At 37.9% G+C, this 21,329-nt stretch overlaps 1 protein-coding gene across 3 annotated transcripts in view; it reads right to left on the reverse strand.

Annotated features, from left to right (window-relative positions):
• The window catches only part of LOC139139961 (aladin-like), a 236,579-nt gene that overhangs the window by 13,269 nt on the left and 201,981 nt on the right, over nt 1-21,329 (reverse strand). Inside the window, exons 1-3 of one of the 3 annotated variants that reach the window (XM_070708931.1) lie at nt 7,798-7,891; nt 4,312-4,451; nt 3,523-3,703 (exon numbers count right to left, since the gene is read on the reverse strand). In XM_070708931.1, the coding sequence (XP_070565032.1) occupies nt 3,523-3,703; nt 4,312-4,440 (310 nt within the window). In that variant the 5' untranslated portion in view covers nt 4,441-4,451; nt 7,798-7,891. Of the gene's footprint in view, nt 1-3,522; nt 3,704-4,311; nt 4,496-7,797; nt 7,892-21,329 lie in introns of those variants that run through there. The other 2 variants (XM_070708932.1, XM_070708933.1) reach the window with 2 other exon arrangements.

Raw genomic sequence — 21,329 nt, forward strand, 5'->3', positions numbered from 1 at the left:
CTGTATATTCCAGAAGAGTCCTTTCAGAAATGTGCTTTGGAATACAATTCAGAATAATATTCAGACACTCACTATGTGAGATAATATTCTGTATATTCTAGAAGTAACAAGTCATTGACAATTACATAGTCCCCACTTGTAATAGGAGTATTAGTCTTGATGGGGCAGGGAAATGAGGTCAGAAGTATCACTGGAGTGTATATGTTCAGATCTATGGACACATAGGTCTATGTCATTGTTCCCATTCGAAACAAGAGGCATGTCTAAGTTATGGTTCTAAATTGGGAAAAAAGATCAGACCTCTAGCTGTATTGGCCTGCCAAGAAATACTACATATGTGCATAATAAATGAGGTACAAGATGTGACATCTTAAGGTCTACTATCCTATCAAAATTGAAGCGTAAAGAACTTGTGGTTACTGAGTTATGCATATATATGCATATTCAAGGTCAAAGGTCATCAAGGTCACGTGACATTTTGAAAAAAAAACCCCATCGTATTGCTAATTAATCCATATATGCCAAAATTTAGACCTCTAGCTCTATTGGCTTGCCCACAATTATATATGGGCATAATTAACGAGGTAAAGCATGTGTTGTCATAAGGTCTCCCATCCTACTAAATATAAAGGACATAGCACTTGTGGTTACTTATTTATTGACATAATCGTGTATTTTAGGTAAAAGGTTATCGAGGTCACATGACATTTTGTCAAAAAATTTCTATCCTATAGTCTGTCCCTATATACTAAAAATCATACATTACCTCTATTGGCTTGCTCAAAATTAGATATGCACATAATTAATGAGGTACAATATGTGGCGTCATAAGGTGTCTCATCATACCAAATATGAAGGGTGTAGCACTTGTGGTTCCTGAGTTATGGACAAATATGTATATTTGAGGTCAAAGGTCATTGAGGTCACGTGACATTTTTTCAAAAAATTGTATTGCTAAGTTATCCCTACATACCAAAAATCAGACCTCTAGCTCTATTGGCTCGCTCAAAATTAGATATGTGCATAATTAATGAGGTACAATATGTGGCGTCATAAGGTGTCCCATCATACCAAATATGAAGGGTGTAGCACTTGTGGTTACTGAGTTTTGGACAAATATGTATATTTGAGGTCAAAGGTCACCGAGGTCACGTGACATTTTGTCAAAAAAATTGTATTGCTAAGTTATCCCTATATACCAAAAATCAGACCTCTAGCTCTATTGGCTCGCTCAAAATTAGATATGTGCATAATTAATGAGAAACAATATGTGGCGTCATAAGGTGTCCCATCATACCAAATATGAAGGGTGTAGCACTTGTGGTTACTGAGTTATGGACAAATATGTATATTTGAGGTCAAAGGTCACCGAGGTCACATGACATTTTGTCAAAAAATTGTATTGCTAAGTTATCCCTATATACCAAAAATCAGACCTCTAGCTCTATTGGCTCGCTCAAAATTAGATATGTGCATAATTAATGAGGAACAAAATGTGGCGTCATAAGGTGTCCCATCATACCAAATATGAAGGGTGTAGCACTTGTGGTTACTGAGTTTTGGACAAATATGTATATTTGAGGTCAAAGGTCACCGAGGTCACGTGACATTTTGTCAAAATAATTGTATTGCTAAGTTATCCCTATATACCAAAAATCAGACCTCTAGCTCTATTGGCTCGCTCAAAATTAGATATGTGCATAATTAATGAGGAACAATATGTGGCGTCATAAGGTGTCCCATCATACCAAATATGAAGAGTGTAGCACTTGTGGTTACTGAGTTATGCACAAATATGTATATTTGAGGTCAAAGGTAATTGAGGTCACGTGACATTTTGTCAAAAAAATAGCATTGCTAAGTTATCCGTACATACCAAAAATCAGACCTCTGGCTCTATTGGCTCGCTCAAAATTAGATATGCACATAATTAATGAGGAACAATATGTGGCGTCATAAGGTGTCCCATCATACCAAATATGAAGGGTGTAGCATAAGTGATTACTGAGTTATGGACAAATATGTATATTTGAGGTCAAAGGTCACCAAGGTCACATGACATTTTGTCAAAAAAATTGTATTGCTAAGTTATCCATATATACCAAAAATCAGACCTCTAGCTCTATTGGCTTGCTCAAAATTAGATATGCACATAATTAATGAGGTACAATATGTGGCATCATAGGGTGTCCCATCATACCATATATGAAAGGTTTAGCACTTGTGGTTACCGAGTTATGGACAAATATGTATATTTGAGGTCAAAGGTCACGTGACATTTTGTCAAAGCGTCTGAGATATCTGCGTGAACGGATGGACTCACATGGATGGACTAACGGACTGACATGACCCAATCTATGAGCCCCCTGGACTTTATCTGTGGGGACTAAAAACTGTGTCACTGCATCCTTTTTGCAATATGAATACGATGAGAAACTAAATTTTTATTTTCCTTGGCCTTATAATGGGAGTCTATGGACTGCCTTATACATGGGAGTCTATGGACTGCCTTATACATGGGAGTCTATGGACTGCCTTATACATGGGAGTATATGGACTGCCTCATACATGGGAGTCTATGGACTTCCTTATACATGGGAGGGAGTCTATGGACTGCCTTATACATGGAGTCTATGGACTGCCTTAAACATGGGAGTCTATGGACTGCCTTATACATGGGAGTCTATGGAGGTGAAAACTAAAAGTCCTCTAACACGGCCAAATTTGATCGCATTGTGAAACAAATCAACGTGCATCTGTATGAGGTAGAGTACTATCCTTTTACCAAGTTTGAACGAAATCGCTCCAGGCGTCTCTGAGATATCTGCGTGAACGAAAAAGTCATAAAATATGCAAATGAGCAATTAATTAATAAGCCACACCCACCAAAATCTAATCAGATCTAAGTCTCATCATGATAATACCAAATACCAAATTGCATGACATTGGACCTAAGGGTTCTTAAGTTATGAGTGGAACAAAATCTGTCTACGGACGGACGGACAGACGGACGGACGGACAGACGGACGGACAGACGGACGGACGGACAGACGGACACACACACAGACATTGTGGCGACATAGGACACCTTTGGTGCTTCGCACCACGGTGTCCAAAAATCACCATGTTTGATTTAATCTCAGTAAGACAAGTTGGTGAATATTTTGTTTATGAATGGTTTTTAGGGGGTTTAAAATGGTGAATTGTAATTACTATACATTACCAGTGTAATGGCCATGTTATGCATTGCTGTTTATAATTATCTTGAAATGATTGCATCAGATCAACTTTGCAAGAAAAGGCCTGGGAGATAATAGTCAGAATTATACACAGAGAGGCATGTGCAGTACCTATAGGAACACTGGGCCTGTACTCAACTACAGTATGTAATTAAACACTATCCTAGCAAAGTATGTTTGTATCCGTTCAGCATGACAGTCAACTTCTGACAAGCACTGATCAATACCATGAGAAGATGGTCCAAGTTTCCCAGTGTTCTCCAAGTATACCTAGACAAAATACCTTCAGATTTACTGCTGGCTATTTCTTCCAAGACTCCTGTAATGCCATGTTCATACCAAGCATTCACTGATCTCTTCCATACAGTCTCAGAGTGAGGCAGAAACGCAGACTTTGCACTGAACTGAGATGATGACGGTCTTAGACTTTCTGGTGTAACATCTACTTTGGGATAATTTAATTTCTGAAATGTCAAGAGAATAAAAAGCAAAGTTCACATGAACCCGAATTTATCTCAGGTTAGCATGACCAACTATAATTTTGAAGGGCCACTATACAAAACTGAAATCTCTCACTTTACCCCTTTGTAGCTATAAAATGAGGCCATCTGTATCTGCCCAACATAATTTCAGCCCAGTTCAGCATACTGACTTCACTTATTCTCACTATAAAATTCTCATGGGCTTTGTTCTGCTCAAACAGTTGATGATGGCACCTCATGGAGGTAGACATTAGAAGATGTGTAGTGAGAGAGGGACTTGCAAGACTTTTATACAAATTATACTTTTATTTCTCTATCTCCATGGGAAATCAATATCAGCAGTGTATGTTGACTTTGCATGAAAAGGTTTTCTGATTTCTTGTCAGATCACTTTCATACACTATCTAAATATGCAACTGTGTGAACAGTTTACTTACAGAGCTGCTGCATTAGGAGCAGATAATTTTCCCAATTTTTTTTCTCTAAAATTTTGAGCAGGGAAAAAACACGCAAAAATGACAGGCATTTACTTTATGTTCAGACTGTGATCTTGGAACTTGGCAAAAACCACCACAGAGTCATGTTTTTACCTGAAAACCCCGTACGTTGGCACCAACATCTTCTTCACCAGCTTTGCTGACTTGAAACTTGCAGTGCAATTCACACACTGTTACATAGTCTTCAGGTGGGGGTGGAGCAATGCTACCCAGGAGGGACATAATACAAGATCCTGAAAAATAACCAAACCATGTACATTTATGTTACCTGTATATTCTATAGCCATTCCAGTTATGACTGTGTCTCCACATCAACTACATCATAAAAATAGTTACATCTAAAGAGTATCTACAATTTCTTGTTACCCTAATTTGATATATCTATCCTAGCTCTGTATCTTGGCCTGCTGGTGAATCGTAGCTTCCACTGCAACCCCCAAATGCAAAAAGGGGAAACTGGTGACCTCTACAGAAGGTTAAGACTACAAAGAAAAACTCTTCTCTGAAACTGAAATTTTGCATTATTTGATACAAATCCCAACACTGTCTCTCGTTTAAGCATCCCTAGAAACAATGTTACTACTTTCCACAAACATGTAAACTGCTAGCTGTCAGATTGCGGCTTTAGTAGCCTCATTCTATACAGAAACAATGTGTGGCTTGGCCGTTAATTAAGCCTCTGTCTTATGAATTTCGACATCACCATAATCCATGTGTTCTTCAGAATATCATGGCCAACAATGAGTCCAATAAGTGAAAAAATATTCGAAATATTTACGATTCATTTCTACCCCTAGCATATCAATTTCTTTCATATACCGAAAATCATTTTGTAGACATTCGTCATCTCTATTAGAAATACTGTTTTCAATTTCTTTTGTGTAGGTACGCTTATGGCACTTTGCAAGAAGTACCTGGTAAGAGCAATGTCAGAGCTTTAAAATGATACCCATGTTGTGGTTGTCTGACGCAGATTTAAACATGCTACGCGATTTTGAAAATGTGTTGACAGAGAGGCCACACAAACTGTTCGACATTATGACAGAATATGGTAGAATTTTTGATCACTGCTATCTCAGATACAAATGGGGTTTTCTGAATTATCTGTGTAGGTACAGGATTTATATTTCACAGGACTTCAGGCCAGAGTCTGGGGATCACAGCAATGTATGGGCTTTGGTTGTCTGAGCCAGACTAAAATGGTACATGATTTTAAAAATGTGTATTGACAGAGTGGTATCACAACTGTTCGACATAATGACAGAATAGGTAGAATTTTTGATCGCTGCCATCTCCAATACAAATGGAGTTTTCTAAACGATCTGCTAAGGTACACGATTTATATTTGGCAGGACTTCAGGCCAGAGTCCGGGGATCACAGCAATATATGGGATTTGGTTGTCTGAGCCAGACCAAAATTGGTACACGATTTTGAAAATGTGTATTGACAGAGTGGCCACACAAGTGTTCGACATTATGACAGATTACGGCACGATTAATTGTTATTTCCCAAACGACATCTGTATTCTCATGAAATGTGCAATGCCAAGTGTTTTGGCAAAACCCCTCTTTCACAACTGACAATATTTTTGACACGGATCAACAATAATACACGGAAAAGTTACATGAATGGTGCAGCGGGGTAGTATATAGCAAGATAGAGTTCAACACAGTGTGGCGTACGTAACCATGGACGCGTGTGAAGGTTGCCAGGAAACACAATTTTTACTAATGGTGCGCTGGAAGCTGATTGGCTAATGAGAAGAAAAAATATTATGGTTTAGCGTTGCCAATTTTGGAAATGACCTGGACTGGTGTAGGCATGGTGCGAATTAGTGAGCAGTATTACCGGTACTATACATGTCCTTCAGTTAGCACATTTACACGAACCAACTTTAGTCTGTGAAAATAAAATAATGAAAACAATGCAAATAATTCGCAGCTATTGGGGCTTTAAAGGAATCACAGAATTCAATAACGGTTTTGATAATGATGCCCTGATGGTGTCTATGTGCTAGAACACAACTTGAATTGAGTATGAGGGGATATAGCATGCAAAGTGAAAAGACCATGAAAAGTCAAATGAACACTATGCCACCCTCTACGTAATCGACAAGTTACTATTGAATCCTATGCAGAGTGTGATTAAGCAATAAAGCACACCAAGTGACAGTATACCACGAGATTTTGACCAGTTCACGACATATATGCACGAGCGAAAGCCAGTGCAATAATGGAGTGAACTGGTCAAAATCGAGTGGTATACCGTTGCTGGGTGTGATTTATTGCTATTATATCATAACAGTATATTGAAATTCTGGCGTGGAACGTCAAAAATGGACTTTTTGCTCAAGCGGAGAGCTCGCGCGTATGCCAGCTTTGGTATATCACCAATATACAACAGTTTTTTTCGCATCTCGGCCAATCAGATCGCTGTGTTTGCGCCATCAATATACTGGTATTATGTAATATTCAATATATGTTGCATGTTATAATATTGACAGTGTTTTTGCTATAAAGGGCGGTGAGCAGGTAAATGTTACTGGGGTTCCCCAGTCATTTTACTGGGGTTCCACTTGGTATACCAATGTAGTGCCAGTCATATAAGAGACAACTTCCCCATCTGCCAAGTCCGTGAAAAGTGGTATTGACTCAAAACATGACGTATTTTCACCCACTTGGCTTGGTCTGTTAAAGCATCTTAAGTCCAAAAAAAATTAACTTTACAGTATCTCTGTTTTCAACAGCCTTCAAATGTACAGTACTATGTTAAAATACATAAGCGCTAGACCATATGGAATATGTTGTAATCCATTAATTTTAATCATCTTGACCTGATGGTGAAATATGGACTTTGCAGGAAAAGGGTTAATCGTGGACTTTCCCCGGGGGGGGTTTGTAAGTGTTGTATATCCTACCTAAGAAAAGAAATTGGGGTGGGACAAGCTTAAGGAAAATAATCGCAATCATACCAATCCATAATCCAATGACATTAGGTCAGAATTCGTAAGACAATAGTTGTAAACATAGACAAAACAGCACAGAACATACAGTGAATAGACGGTACACAAACAAAGTCATATTCATATTCATGAACTCTTTCCAAAAATGTTACATAAAACACATTTTCCCCCACAGCCTTTTTTATTGACCAGTGAGCCAGTAAAGTCAACAGCCTCATTTCACATACAGTAGATGTATCTGTCGCTCGAGGGCGCTCATTGCATTCACGCGAGCGATGGATCTTTTCTCGTGCAATCTATTCTACCTCTGTGGGAAGAAACCATACGGATTCGTCGGCGAATTGGCTTTTACGAGATGCTGAAACGCTTGCAAAAGCGATTTTAACCACGTATGGGTAGGTCCCAGCATTTCTTGCTTGATTTACACGGGAAGGGCGAAGTGTAAGTTCTACAGACTACATCATTGAACTTTGCAGACCTGTGCATGTTGTACTACTTCCGTACACAGTATCGGTAGACGACCCTCGTGCGGAAAGCATATACTGTGATGGTAATATAGTGACCCTTTGTACGCATATGTGACCTCATCAACATTGTTTACACTTTCAGAACTTACTGTGACTTGTCAGCTGTTAAGTCTGAGCTTCGGTGGGCAGCTGGAGACGAACTTTACTATTATGAATATGGCGGGTTCCGATATGCACATGCGCAAAAAATATTTGACCTACGATGCCGATGCTGTTTTCGTATTGAGATTAGCTTTATCAAAGTAATGTGTTTTCAGCCGAAAATTTCTTTATTGTAGATCACTCCGAAATGTAAAAATGGATTTTTTTTTAAATGAAAAGACATTGGTAAAACATGGTTATGTTTATTTTCTAAACGTAATATATACGTATGAAGAGTTGGAAAAGACTTTAAAAAAATGCAATATATTTAATCTTTCATCAGATGTTATATTTTACGTAGAATATAAAGTTCTTTGCTATTGAAAGTCGAAGCATAGACCATAAAAAGGGTCTCTGGTTTAAGTTTGTTTTAATAATAATAATAATAATAATAATAATAATAATAATAATAATAATAATAACTATTTAATATGTTAATATATCATCAAGCGTTTCACAGTGTTAAGTTTAAGTATATACCCTGAAATTGGATCTATGGTTTCAGCATAGACATAAGAAAAGAACTACTGTCTATGTTTTAAGTTGATTTAAACACGGCCCAGGACAATGTTCTCGAGAAAGTTTATATGTTGCAAAATATCTTTGTAGACTTTAAGAAACATGGACACTGAAATATACATGCTCTAGTAAAATGTATGAACATACAACCACTGCTTCCTACTACGAGGTAAAGTTACCCCACTGGCGAACTTGGAGTAATACAGTCTAATAAACATGATAGTGTTTTCGTAATTATTAAAATATTATATCATAATTATGAAATTTTCATATCAATAAAATCGTCATAGCATTTCATTAGGGTTTAACTTCCTTTCTGCTTGGCAGCATACGCTTTCAGTGATTTCATCGAGTCCTGCAAAGCAGAAAGAAGGAAGCTCGACCCTGATGAAATACTATCACGACTTTATTGATATTACATGTAATATTTCATAATTATATAATTTATTAATAATTATGAAACGAATATCATGTTTATTAGACTATTTACCTTCAGTTCGTACGTGGTATATGTCCTAAAACACGGCCCGTATATATTTTTCTTTTCTTTCTTTCTTTCTTTCTTTCTTTCTTCTTTCTAAAATTAAGAACGTTTCACAAAAAACTACAATTTTTTGCTTGTCTTGTAGACCACTTTATCTCAGATCGGAACATAGGGAAGCCAGGATAAACAAACAAACAATGTTGTTTGTCTGTTTTCCATGATAAGCAACCAAGCAACTTTGTTTGCTTGTTTGTTTATCCTGGTTCCCTGTGGTTGAAATAGTCGCGGCTTTTACGTCGGCTATGTCACGGACTCAACCAATATATGCTCGCGAAGATGAATACGAAAATAGTCTGAAAGCTGAGGCAAAGGTTACCCGTTGTGCTTTCGCAAACCATAGACAGTGGAGGGGGTCTATGCTGTAGACCAGTACGCGCGCACTCGGAGTATGTCATGTGGTTGCAAGCCTGTCACACGAGTACCAGTAGGACGTTCGCCCTCTATGGTCACCTCTCTCGTCCGAACATGTTATGCAGAGTTGCGTTTGAACTTACAAGTATTACTGGTGAGACGGCGTGTGTTTTGCCTGAAAAATTTCAATAATTTTTCTGTTTTGGTAGCGCAATTGGGTGTGAATTTATTAGAATCTTTTTTTTTTCTCTGATGGTGAAACAAGACAGGAACAACAGTGACACAGGATCATGTTTTACTTTCCAAGATTTTATTCATTTCAACAATTCAAGATTACAACAAGTAACAACACAATTTTACATAATCAAACTTTCTAAGGTTAACAAAGGATGAAGAGTGAATAAAATTAACGTTTTCCTGTGGTAAAAATCTTACTTAGGGAGTTGTAATTATTTACGACCTGGGGGGGAAGTCGGGGAATTTCATAGTATTCTGAAATTTCGAGTAAACCCCATGCCAACCCAAATGCATTTGAGTAACCCAGTCTCTAACAACAAGAAATTTTGACTGATCCCTCCCCTCCCCCCCACTTAGACCACTTAAATACCAAGACATGTATTTGTAACATTACAAATTTACAGCAATAGTACAGACCTTTCATATCCTGCTGGAATATCATCGGTTACCTCATGACAGTTGAAAAAGATGTGACCGGCAAAAGAAAATTCAAAGTCACAATAAAATGTAGATACAAAAGCTCATGCTGTAACCACTATCCAACCATATAGTATTGTTTACCATACAGTATTGTTTATTTTGGATGGGTATCATGACAAGGTTTCCACTAAGATATCTGACAGGGCAGAATTTGAAAGTACAGGAGAACAGTCAGGAGGCTGGGGGGTGGGGCAGTGTCAGAGGAGTTGTACCCTCTCGTGTTGAAAATTTGAGAGATTGATGTGGTGCAATAATGCAGTCTGGTGCAATATGAGAGATGTTATCAATTTGTGTAAAACTGTTAGAACACCTACAGGGGAAAAGTGTGAGAGGCGTGTCCCCTCTGCCACGTCGGAAATTTTGAGAAATTAATGAGTTCAATGATGCAGTCTGGTGCAATATTAGGTGTTTTCTATTTGTTTTTACTAAGTAAAACTGTCAGAACACCCCAGGGGGAGAGGAAGTGACAGGGGTCGCATTAAGAATTTTGAGAAATTGATGAAATGGTGCAATCTGAGAGGTATTTCAATTCATTTTGTACCAAAAATTGAGCAAACCCCTTCTTTCTTTCCAATTTTGAACAACCTCCTTGTAGCTTTCAATTTTTTGAGTGACTACCCTCACATTCCTCTGACCCCCCCCCCCCGGCCCTTATGTTAAATTACTCTAAAAGACCCATAAAAATATTCTTGATGGCCTTTAATTTGTGAACAACATGTACAGTAAAAGTGGTCAACTTTGATGCAGTCTTGCTGATGCATTTTATGAGGTTTGAACTCACAATATCTACATTACTAATTCGTACTAGCTTAGCAGTCATTAAAACCCCTACAAATAGGCGTTTCAACTAGCAGCGGCCTGGTATCTCATGTAGCTGTACTGTGATAATGTTCAAGAGAATCCATAGGATAGCTAGGTGTGTGCCTCAATCAGGCAAAACAACAGTTAGCAATAATAACAACAGTAATAAATATCAATTTCTGCAAGTCATTTAAAAATATACCACCAAGGGCACAGTATTGCTCCTATCTGACAAACAAAAAGAGGTATTCCTATTTCCACTTATTCACTCAAAATACTATTGTGTTTGCAAAGAGTTTGGACTTTCAATTTTCATGGGCAGAATTCCGTTTTAACAGCCACTTTTCAATTTTGTAGATCAACAATAAAAATTTGATGGTCCTTGCTTGAAATGTTAAGATTTACTCAGAGTTAAGTTATACACAAGTTTGTTTGTGTAAGTAAGTTTGTGTGGTGAAGTTACCTGATATTATCATTCATCACTCATCTTATTCATCTACACATGATTTCACTCGGCTGCCTTCATCTTTGTGAAGATTTACTTAATTAAGTGATACCATGACAGGTTTTTTTGTTTATGTAACATAATGATTGGAACTGAACAAATAAACTGGAGTCTGTTTTATTGGTATGGTGCATCTTGCCATATGCCTTCTTGTGGATTGAAATCCCTCATCAGTGTATGGGTTTCCTCCATGAAATATTTGCTAAAGTTGATCCACTACATAAAACATGAGCTCACAACTTTTTCTAGATCATATTTCACTACAAATTGGCATCAAATAAAACTACATTATTTTCAGTGTCTTCAAAATTGATTTACAAGGTATTCCGGGTTGGAATAGGTCATTCAAGCTTGCGGACTAATATATTGGCTCCAAAAACAAAAAATCATTGGTTCCCCCAGTTTGAAAATGATTTGGCTTAGGTAGTCTCCAGGGATTTTTATAAGAAAATGCAAAGCTATCAGATAAACACCAATGAGACAAAAGCACTTTTTGACCGAAATTGACAAAAATTGCTCCAAAATACAAAATTTTGCATTTTCTCACTGTATAAAAATATCTGACTTAAGTCATCCTAAGGAGATGTATACTGAATATCAAAAAGTCTGACAAGGAGTTTTGAAGAAAAAAATAGATCTATAATGACCAAAAATAATCTCAAAAATACAAAGTTGCATATCTTGGCACGATTTTACAAAATCTTATTGCTGCCATCCTAAGGGACATGTATATCAATATTAATGTGTCTGACCAGAACTTTTGAATGATATTTTTGGTTAAATATGACAATAATTGCCTTAAAATTTAAGTTTTAAATATTTCATAACAATATGAACAAATGTCAATAAGGTTATCCCTGCAGAACAGTATCTTTAGATTTCTGTGGCAATACTAGAGTTTATTTGCTTCTTCAAGCATAACCATTCTTTTCCTTGACATAAGGTAAACTTCAGCCTCCTCCAACAACACAATTGTGATGTAGTCTACAACAAACCTGAGTGAGAAAAATAGAAATATAGATATACTATTAATACATTTTTGTATATTTCAAATGCTATGCTGACAAGCTAAATATTGATTTCTTAGCAATCTTTCTGTAGTAAAACAAGTCATCGTTGATGACACAGTCCCCACTTGTTAATGGGTACTTTGATTACATGTCCTCAGAGAGGATAGAGTCCTCTTCATTAATTAGGTCTGTGATAAAAATACTTTGATACAGATGGCGCTCAATGGCCAAGAATGAGTTCCATGGTGATGAAAACATAAAACCAAAGTAGGCCACCATCCTAAAGTTCATAAAATGAGTCAACTAGGAATTAATCAACAGGATGTTGCAAAACATTTTTGCATACAATCCTAACACTTAACAGATTATCACTTGTACCATATTTCATAAAGTTTGATGCAATATTTACAACACTATGAGATCAACATCTGTATCAAGTTTCATCACATTTGACGTTGTATTAATTTGTGGCTATATCACCCTAATTAGGAAAGTTCATTACTTATGCAATTACAAATTAATTAAAATGACACTGATAAATGTCTTTTCCAATGTTAAAGCAATGTGAGCTTAACATCTGTATAAAGTTTCATGAATTTGATGCAGTATTTCTTGACATATCAGCCTATTTACGAAACTTCAATAATTGACATGTTACTGCTACATGACGTGAAACAAATTGACGAGCATATGTATGAAATAGGTCAATGTCCTTGTACCAACTTTGAATGATACTGGTGGCAATATGTCTGAGTTATGGCTCTGTACATTAGAAAATTGTAACAAAATCACCGCCATGCAGCGATATTTGATCTTACTGTTTAAAAAATCAACACATATATGTACGACATAAGTCAATGTACATGTACCAACTTTGAATAAGATCAGTTGAGACTTGCCAGAGTTATGGCTCTCGACATGAAACAACCATAACAAAATTGCTACCATGTGGCCATATTGGACCATCTCGTGAAACCAATCGACATACATATGTATAAATAAGTCAATGTCCTTATACCAACTTTGAATAAAATCGGTTGAGATATGCCTGACTTATGGCTCTGTACATGAAAAAATCATTAGAAAATGGCCACACGGCGGCCATATTGGATTGTATCACAAAACAAATTAACGTGCATATCTATGACATTGTTCAATGTCCTTGTACCAACTTTGAATAAAATTGGTTGAGATATGCCTGAGTTATGGCTCTGTACATGAAAAAATCGTTAGAAAATGGCCGCCTGGCGGCCATATTGGATCGTATCACAAAACAAATTGACGTGCATATCTATGACATCGGTCAATGTCCTTGTACCAACTTTGAATAAAATCGGTTGAAACATGTCTGAGTTATGGCTCTGTACATGAAAAAATCGTTAGAAAATGGCCGCCTGGCGGCCATATTGGATCGTATCACAAAACAAATTGACGTGCATATCTATGACATTGGTCAATGTCCTTGTACCAACATTGAATACAATCGGTTGAAACATGTCTGAGTTATGGCTCTGTACATGAAAAAATCGTTAGAAAATGGCCGCCTGGCGGCCATATTGGATCGTATCACAAAACAAATTGACGTGCATATCTATGACATCGGTCAATGTCCTTGTACCAACTTTGAATAAAATCGGTTGAGATATGCCTGACTTATGGCTCTGTACATGAAAAAATCGTTAGAAAATGGCCGCCTGGCGGCCATATTGGATCGTATCACAAAACAAATTGACGTGCATATCTATGACATTGGTCAATGTCCTTGTACCAACTTTGAATAAAATCGGTTGAGATATGCCTGACTTATGGCTCTGTACATGAAAAAATCGTTAGAAAATGGCCGCCTGGCGGCCATATTGGATCGTATCACAAAACAAATTGACGTGCATATCTATGACATTGGTCAATGTCCTTGTACCAACATTGAATACAATCGGTTGAAACATGTCTGAGTTATGGCTCTGTACATGAAAAAATCGTTAGAAAATGGCCGCCTGGCGGCCATAGTGGATCGTATCACAAAACAAATTGACGTGCATATCTATGACATTGGTCAATGTCCTTGTACCAACTTTGAATAAAATCGGTTGAAACATGTCTGAGTTATGGCTCTGTACATGAAAAAATCGTTAGAAAATGGCCGCCTGGCGGCCATATTGGATCGTATCACAAAACAAATCGACGTGCATCTGTATGACATATGAAGTAATTATTGTACCAAGTTTGAATGAAATCGCTCCTTGCATCTCTGAGATATCTGCGTGAACGGACGGACGCACGCACGCACGCACACACGCACGCACGCACGCACGGACGCACACACGCACGGACACGACCAAACCTATAAGTCCCCCCGGACGGTGTCCGTGGGGACTAATAACAACTTATAGTGGACAAATATAAATAATGAAAATAATATCAAAGTAAGCATTACAGGCCCTCTAAATTTTTGAGAGTTGTAATATAATAACTTACACAATTATCCCAAAACAATTCACAGGATACAGCTCAAGTTGTAACTACAAAATGGTACACCAATGTGAGTAGCAACATATGAACATAATACCCTACTTACATTGACGTTTCTTTCACATTCCTCTTCCATCTGTTGTTAAGGCAGTGTCATATCTACCGTGGCCGAAAACGACACAGACCCTCTTCAGTTTGTAATTGCGTCGTTCTGTTTGACCTGCGTCGTTCTGTTTTGACCTGCGCTCTTCAGTTTGTAATTGCGTCGTTCTGTTTGAGCTGCGTCGTTCTTTTTGACCTGCGCTCTTCAGTTTGTAAATTGCGTCGCTCTGTTTGAGCTGCGTCGTTCTGTTTCGACCTGCGCTCTTCAGTTTGTAATTGCGTCGTTCTGTTTGAGCTGCATCGTTCTGTTTTGACCTGCGCTCTTCAGTTTGTAATTGCGTCGTTCTGTTTGAGCTGCGTCATTCTGTTTTGAACTGCGCTCTTCAGTTTGTAATAAGTGATTCCCGGGTTGTGCGGGCGCGTTCGAATTTTTACTATTTTCAACTCATAGGGGCGCACTTTTTGGGGTAAAAATTTGTCGTCTGCCACTGTGCACATAGCGAAGTTCATCGTCAAGATGGCGTCAATCACTACAGACGACGTCAAGAAAATGAAAGTACCTGAGCTCAGAAAATTTCTCAAAGTAGGAATGTAACTTGTGGTGAGGCGACGAAGGCACAACTTGTGGAACTTTCTGTGTTAACGCTTGAGTTGGATGTTAGGGCGATAGCCGATGATGACTATGGAAAATCACTCGGCGAACGCAGAACAGTGATTGATGGCGGTAGACAAGTTGTATTGCCTGACCCAAATGTGATCACACAATGGGAAAGCAGTCTTAAAATGATGCCAAAAATCGATATTGCCGATGTTTTTGTTTATTTGATATCCCACTGTTGTTGGAGTACATCTCGCATGAAAAAATACAGATACGATCGGGGATATCGTCTTTATTTCGAAGCTTGGTAGCATTCTTCGAGACTCAAATAACCCTCACAAATATTTGTTCTGTAATTCTGACAGTAAAGGAATATGGAAATCGCCAGTGAATTCTTCTGGTTTTTCTTCAGGAAAACAATGTGTAGTCTGGTATAAATTTCGATAGAATTCTTTCTGCGTGTTTAAAATTTCATTTAAATCTGTAGATGCTTGAAGTTTACGAATGTGATTTTGTAATGATTTCTCTTTTCAAGCTTCAAAAAATAAGCATTGCTGTTTTCAACAAGCTCATGTCATCTTATTCTAGCATGTTGAATAGGCCTAATACCTTGTGTTTTGACTTCGTAAATATCATTTAAAGCTCTCTGAATTTCATCAATGTCTTTTCATGTTTTTCTATTTCACTTTCTTAATTTCGAGGTCCTTTTTTGTTGCTCCAGCTTTTTTTCCTTGTGTCTTTGACACTTAGCCCGTTTTGCTGTATTTCATACAAAAGTCCATGATTTTATACTATTTAAGTTTTGGATCAAGAACGTCAGTGAAATCTTGTCCCAAATATTTTTTTCATGCTGCAAACCTTCGAGCAACCAATAATCGCATACAGAAGGAACAGAAGTATGCGATACACTTACATATGCCAGACTTCACAAAAGCTACAATAGATGGCACTCCGATTCACATGAGCATACACAAACACAACAAGACCAAACCGTAGACATAGCTTCCGTAATTGAACAACAAACTTCAGTGGAACAACATATTAACACATGAATCAATCAATCATTCAACATGTCTCACCAATCAAAATGAATTTTAAGGACTGACGAAGAAAACTCTGTTTTCGAAACGTAGCTTCAAAGGATTGCAGTGTAACGCTAGTCTCTCCGCTCCAATGTTGGTTAACAGCAAGACACGTAAATTACGGGTACGTCTCGCCATGGCTAATCAACCCTTTACATAAAACAGCTAAACATGATATACATACACATAGAATCATACACAAAACGCAAAGAATTCACATATGAACGATGTGAGGAGTTGCTTTCCCTTTATTACATTCGCCATGGCTAACCAATACTCACATAAAACAATCAAACATGATACACACTCACAATATACACAATATCATACACAAAATGCAAACAACTCAGATATGAACGATGTGTGGAGTTGCTTTCCCTTTATTACAACAAAACAAACTGAAGAGCGCAGGTCAAAACAGAACGACGCAGCTCAAACAGAACGACGCAATTACAAACTGAAGAGCGCAGGTCAAAACAGAACGACGCAGCTCTAACAGAACGACGCAATTACAAACTGAAGAGCGCAGGTCAAAACAGAACGACGCAGCTCAAACAGAACGACGCAATTACAAACTGAAGAGTGCAGGTCAAAACAGAACGACGCAGCTCAAACAGAACGACGCAATTACAAACTGAAGAGCGCAGGTCAAAACAGAACGACGCAGCTCAAACAGAACGACGCAATTACAAACTGAAGAGCGCAGGTCGAAACAGAACGACGCAGCTCAAACAGAACGACGCAATTACAAACTGAAGAGCGCAGGTCGAAACAGAACGACGCAGCTCAAACAGAACGACGCAATGACAAACTGAATAGGGTCTGTGTCGTTTTCGGCCACGGTAGATATCATTCAAAGATACTGTCAAAACAGAGAATCCATTATTACATCAGAATGAATAAACACTGTTAACAGACGTTTCATATTAAAAAGTATTCTTTTTTTAATACTCTCTGTTTTCAACAGACATGCCATAAACCTTCAAAAGACACAGTTTATGTTTTACTTTGCATATAAAAATGATATTAGTCTTGCAATGGTTATGTATAAGTGGAGCTGACAACAGTTGCCCGAATGGGCAGTGACACATATGATTTGAATAAAATATCACTTTTAACATGGTCGTCATTTCCTTCTTTTGGCAGGTTACATCTGAACATATTTTACAGTACATGATCCTCATACAAATTAAAATGCCTCTTATTCAAAATGTAAGAACCTTATTGCCAATCAAAAAAAGTTTTGTTTAACAACATTTAAAGAAAATAATGTGAAAATTTAAGAAAGTTTGACCAAGTCAGTATGGAGTTAAATTGTTTGGAAATCTTGAAATTGGAAGAATAGTGAAGCCAGGAAATTGGGTGATTTGCAAACATTTGCAAAAATTAACACTTCTTTATCAAGCACCTACGACTGCTTGACAGCCTTGAAGATGAACCCAAATAATAATATTTTAATCTTGGGTTAACAATTTCATTAAATTAAATGAATGTCTACAAAAAAGTGATTTTGGTGCAAAATACCCTGTGTTGGGTGCAGCGCCCCTTAATTAGCAAGTTTTATACCACTGCAAAGTCTCTGTGCAACCAGGTGACACATTCTGACTCAGCATGATCTAACAGCAGATTCCTGCATGAAATTTTGATTTGAAAACTTGAATCACTTTTTAATAGCATGAAAAGAGCAAACATAGGAGAAACTTAGATGACAAAGCCTTATAAGGGAAAGAGAGATGTACCACATGACTCCGTGCAACCAGGTGACACATTGTGACTCAGCATACTCCTAAAGCAGACGACTGCATAAATTTTGATTTTGAATCACTTTGTAATAGTATAAAAAGAGCAAAACCAATGAGAAAAATTAGCATTCACAGCCTTAGCACAGTAAGAGAGATGCACCAGAGTGTCCGTGCAACCAGGTGACACATGGTGACTCAGCATACTAAAAATGCAGTTACTGCAAAATATTTAGATTAGACAACTTAAATCAGTTGGCGATAGCATAGAAAGATGAAAACCATGAGAAAACTTAGAAGTCACAGCCTTAGCACAGTAAGAGAGATGCACCAGAGTGTCCGTGCAACCAGGTGACACATGGTGACTCAGCATACTAAAAATGCAGTTCCTGCAAAAAATTTAGATTAGACAACTTAAATCAGTTGGCGATAGCATAGAAAGATGAAAACCAATGAGAAAACTTAGAAGTCACAGCCTTAGCACAGTAAGAGAGATGCACCAGAGTGTCCGTGCAACCAGGTGACACATGGTGACTCAGCATACTAAAATGCAGTTCCTGCAAAATATTTAGATTAGACAACTTAAATCAGTTGGCGATAGCATAGAAAGATGAAAACCAATGAGAAAACTTAGAAGTCACAGCCTTAGCACAGTAAGAGAGATGCACCAGAGTGTCCGTGCAACCATGGTGACTCAGCATACTAAAAATGCAGTTCCTGCAAAATATTTAGATTAGACAACTTAAATCAGTTGGCGATAGCATAGAAAGATGAAAACCAATGAGAAAACTTAGAAGTCACAGCCTTAGCACAGTAAGAGAGATGCACCAGAGTGTCCGTGCAACCAGGTGACACATGGTGACTCAGCATACTAAAAATGCAGTTCCTGCAAAATATTTAGATTAGACACTTAAATCAGTTGGCGATAGCATAGAAAGATTAAAACCAATGAGAAAACTTAGAAGTCACAGCCTTAGCACAGTAAGAGAGATGCACCAGAGTGTCCGTGCAACCAGGTGACACATGGTGACTCAGCATACTGAAAATGCAGTTCCTGCAAATATTTAGATTAGACAACTTAAATTAGTTGGCGATAGCATAGAAAGATGAAACCAATGAGAAAACTTAGAAGTCACAGCCTTAGCACAGTAAGAGAGATGCACCAGAGTGTCCGTGCAACTAGGTGACACATGGTGACTCAGCATACTAAAAATGCAGTTCCTGCAAAATATTTAGATTAGACAACTTAAATCAGTTGGCGATAGCATAGAAAGATGAAAACCAATGAGAAAACTTAGAAGTCACAGCCTTAGCACAGTAAGAGAGATGCACCAGAGTGTCCGTGCAACCAGGTGACACATGGTGACTCAGCATACTAAAAATGCAGTTACTGCAAAATATTTAGATTAGACAACTTAAATCAGTTGGCGATAGCATAGAAAGATGAAAACCAATGAGAAAACTTAGAAGTCACAGCCTTAGCACAGTAAGAGAGATGCACCAGAGTGTCCGTGCAACCATGGTGACTCAGCATACTGAAAATGCAGTTCCTGCAAAATATTTAGATTAGACAACTTAAATCAGTTGGCGATAGCATAGAAAGATGAAAACCAATGAGAAAACTTAGAAGTCACAGCCTTAGCACAGTAAGAGAGATGCACCAGAGTGTCCGTGCAACCAGGTGACACATGGTGACTCAGCATACTAAAAATGCAGTTCCTGCAAAATATTTAGATTAGACAACTTAAATCAGTGGCGATAGCATAGAAAGATGAAAACCAATGAGAAAACTTAGAAGTCACAGCCTTAGCACAGTAAGAGAGATGCACCAGAGTGTCCGTGCAACCAGGTGACACATGGTGACTCAGCATACTAAAAATGCAGTTCCTGCAAAATATTTAGATTAGACAACTTAAATTAGTTGGCGATAGCATAGAAAGATGAAAACCAATGAGAAAACTTAGAAGTCACAGCCTTAGCACAGTAAGAGAGATGCACCAGAGTGTCCGTGCAACCAGGTGACACATGGTGACTCAGCATACTAAAAATGCAGTTCCTGCAAAATATTTAGATTAGACAACTTAAATCAGTTGGCGATAGCATAGAAAGATGAAAACCAATGAGAAAACTTAGAAGTCACAGCCTTAGCACAGTAAGAGAGATGCACCAGAGTGTCCGTGCAACCATGGTGACTCAGCATACTAAAAATGCAGTTACTGCAAAATATTTAGATTAGACAACTTAAATCAGTTGGCGATAGCATAGAAAGATGAAAACCAATGAGAAAACTTAGAAGTCACAGCCTTAGCACAGTAAGAGAGATGCACCAGAGTGTCCGTGCAACCATGGTGACTCAGCATACTAAAAATGCAGTTCCTGCAAAATATTTAGATTAGACAACTTAAATCAGTTGGCGATAGCATAGAAAGATGAAAACCAATGAGAAAACTTAGAAGTCACAGCCTTAGCACAGTAAGAGAGATGCACCAGAGTGTCCGTGCAACCAGGTGACACATGGTGACTCAGCATACTAAAAATGCAGTTCCTGCAAAATATTTAGATTAGACAACTTAAATCAGTTGGCGATAGCATAGAAAGATTAAAACCAATGAGAAAAACTTAGAAGTCACAGCCTTAGCACAGTAAGAGAGATGCACCAGAGTGTCCGTGCAACCAGGTGACACATGGTGACTCAGCATACTAAAAATGCAGTTCCTGCAAAATATTTAGATTAGACAACTTAAATTAGTTGGCGATAGCATAGAAAGATGAAAACCAATGAGAAAACTTAGAAGTCACAGCCTTAGCACAGTAAGAGAGATGCACCAGAGTGTCCGTGCAACCAGGTGACACATGGTGACTCAGCATACTAAAAATGCAGTTCCTGCAAAATATTTAGATTAGACAACTTAAATCAGTTGGCGATAGCATAGAAAGATGAAACCAATGAGAAAACTTAGAAGTCACAGCCTTACAGTAAGAGAGATGCACCAGAGTGTCCGTGCAACCAGGTGACACATGGTGACTCAGCATACTAAAATGC

The sequence above is a fragment of the Ptychodera flava genome, chromosome 9 (assembly GCF_041260155.1).
Source record: "Ptychodera flava strain L36383 chromosome 9, AS_Pfla_20210202, whole genome shotgun sequence".
NCBI classification, from domain to species: domain Eukaryota; kingdom Metazoa; phylum Hemichordata; class Enteropneusta; family Ptychoderidae; genus Ptychodera; species Ptychodera flava.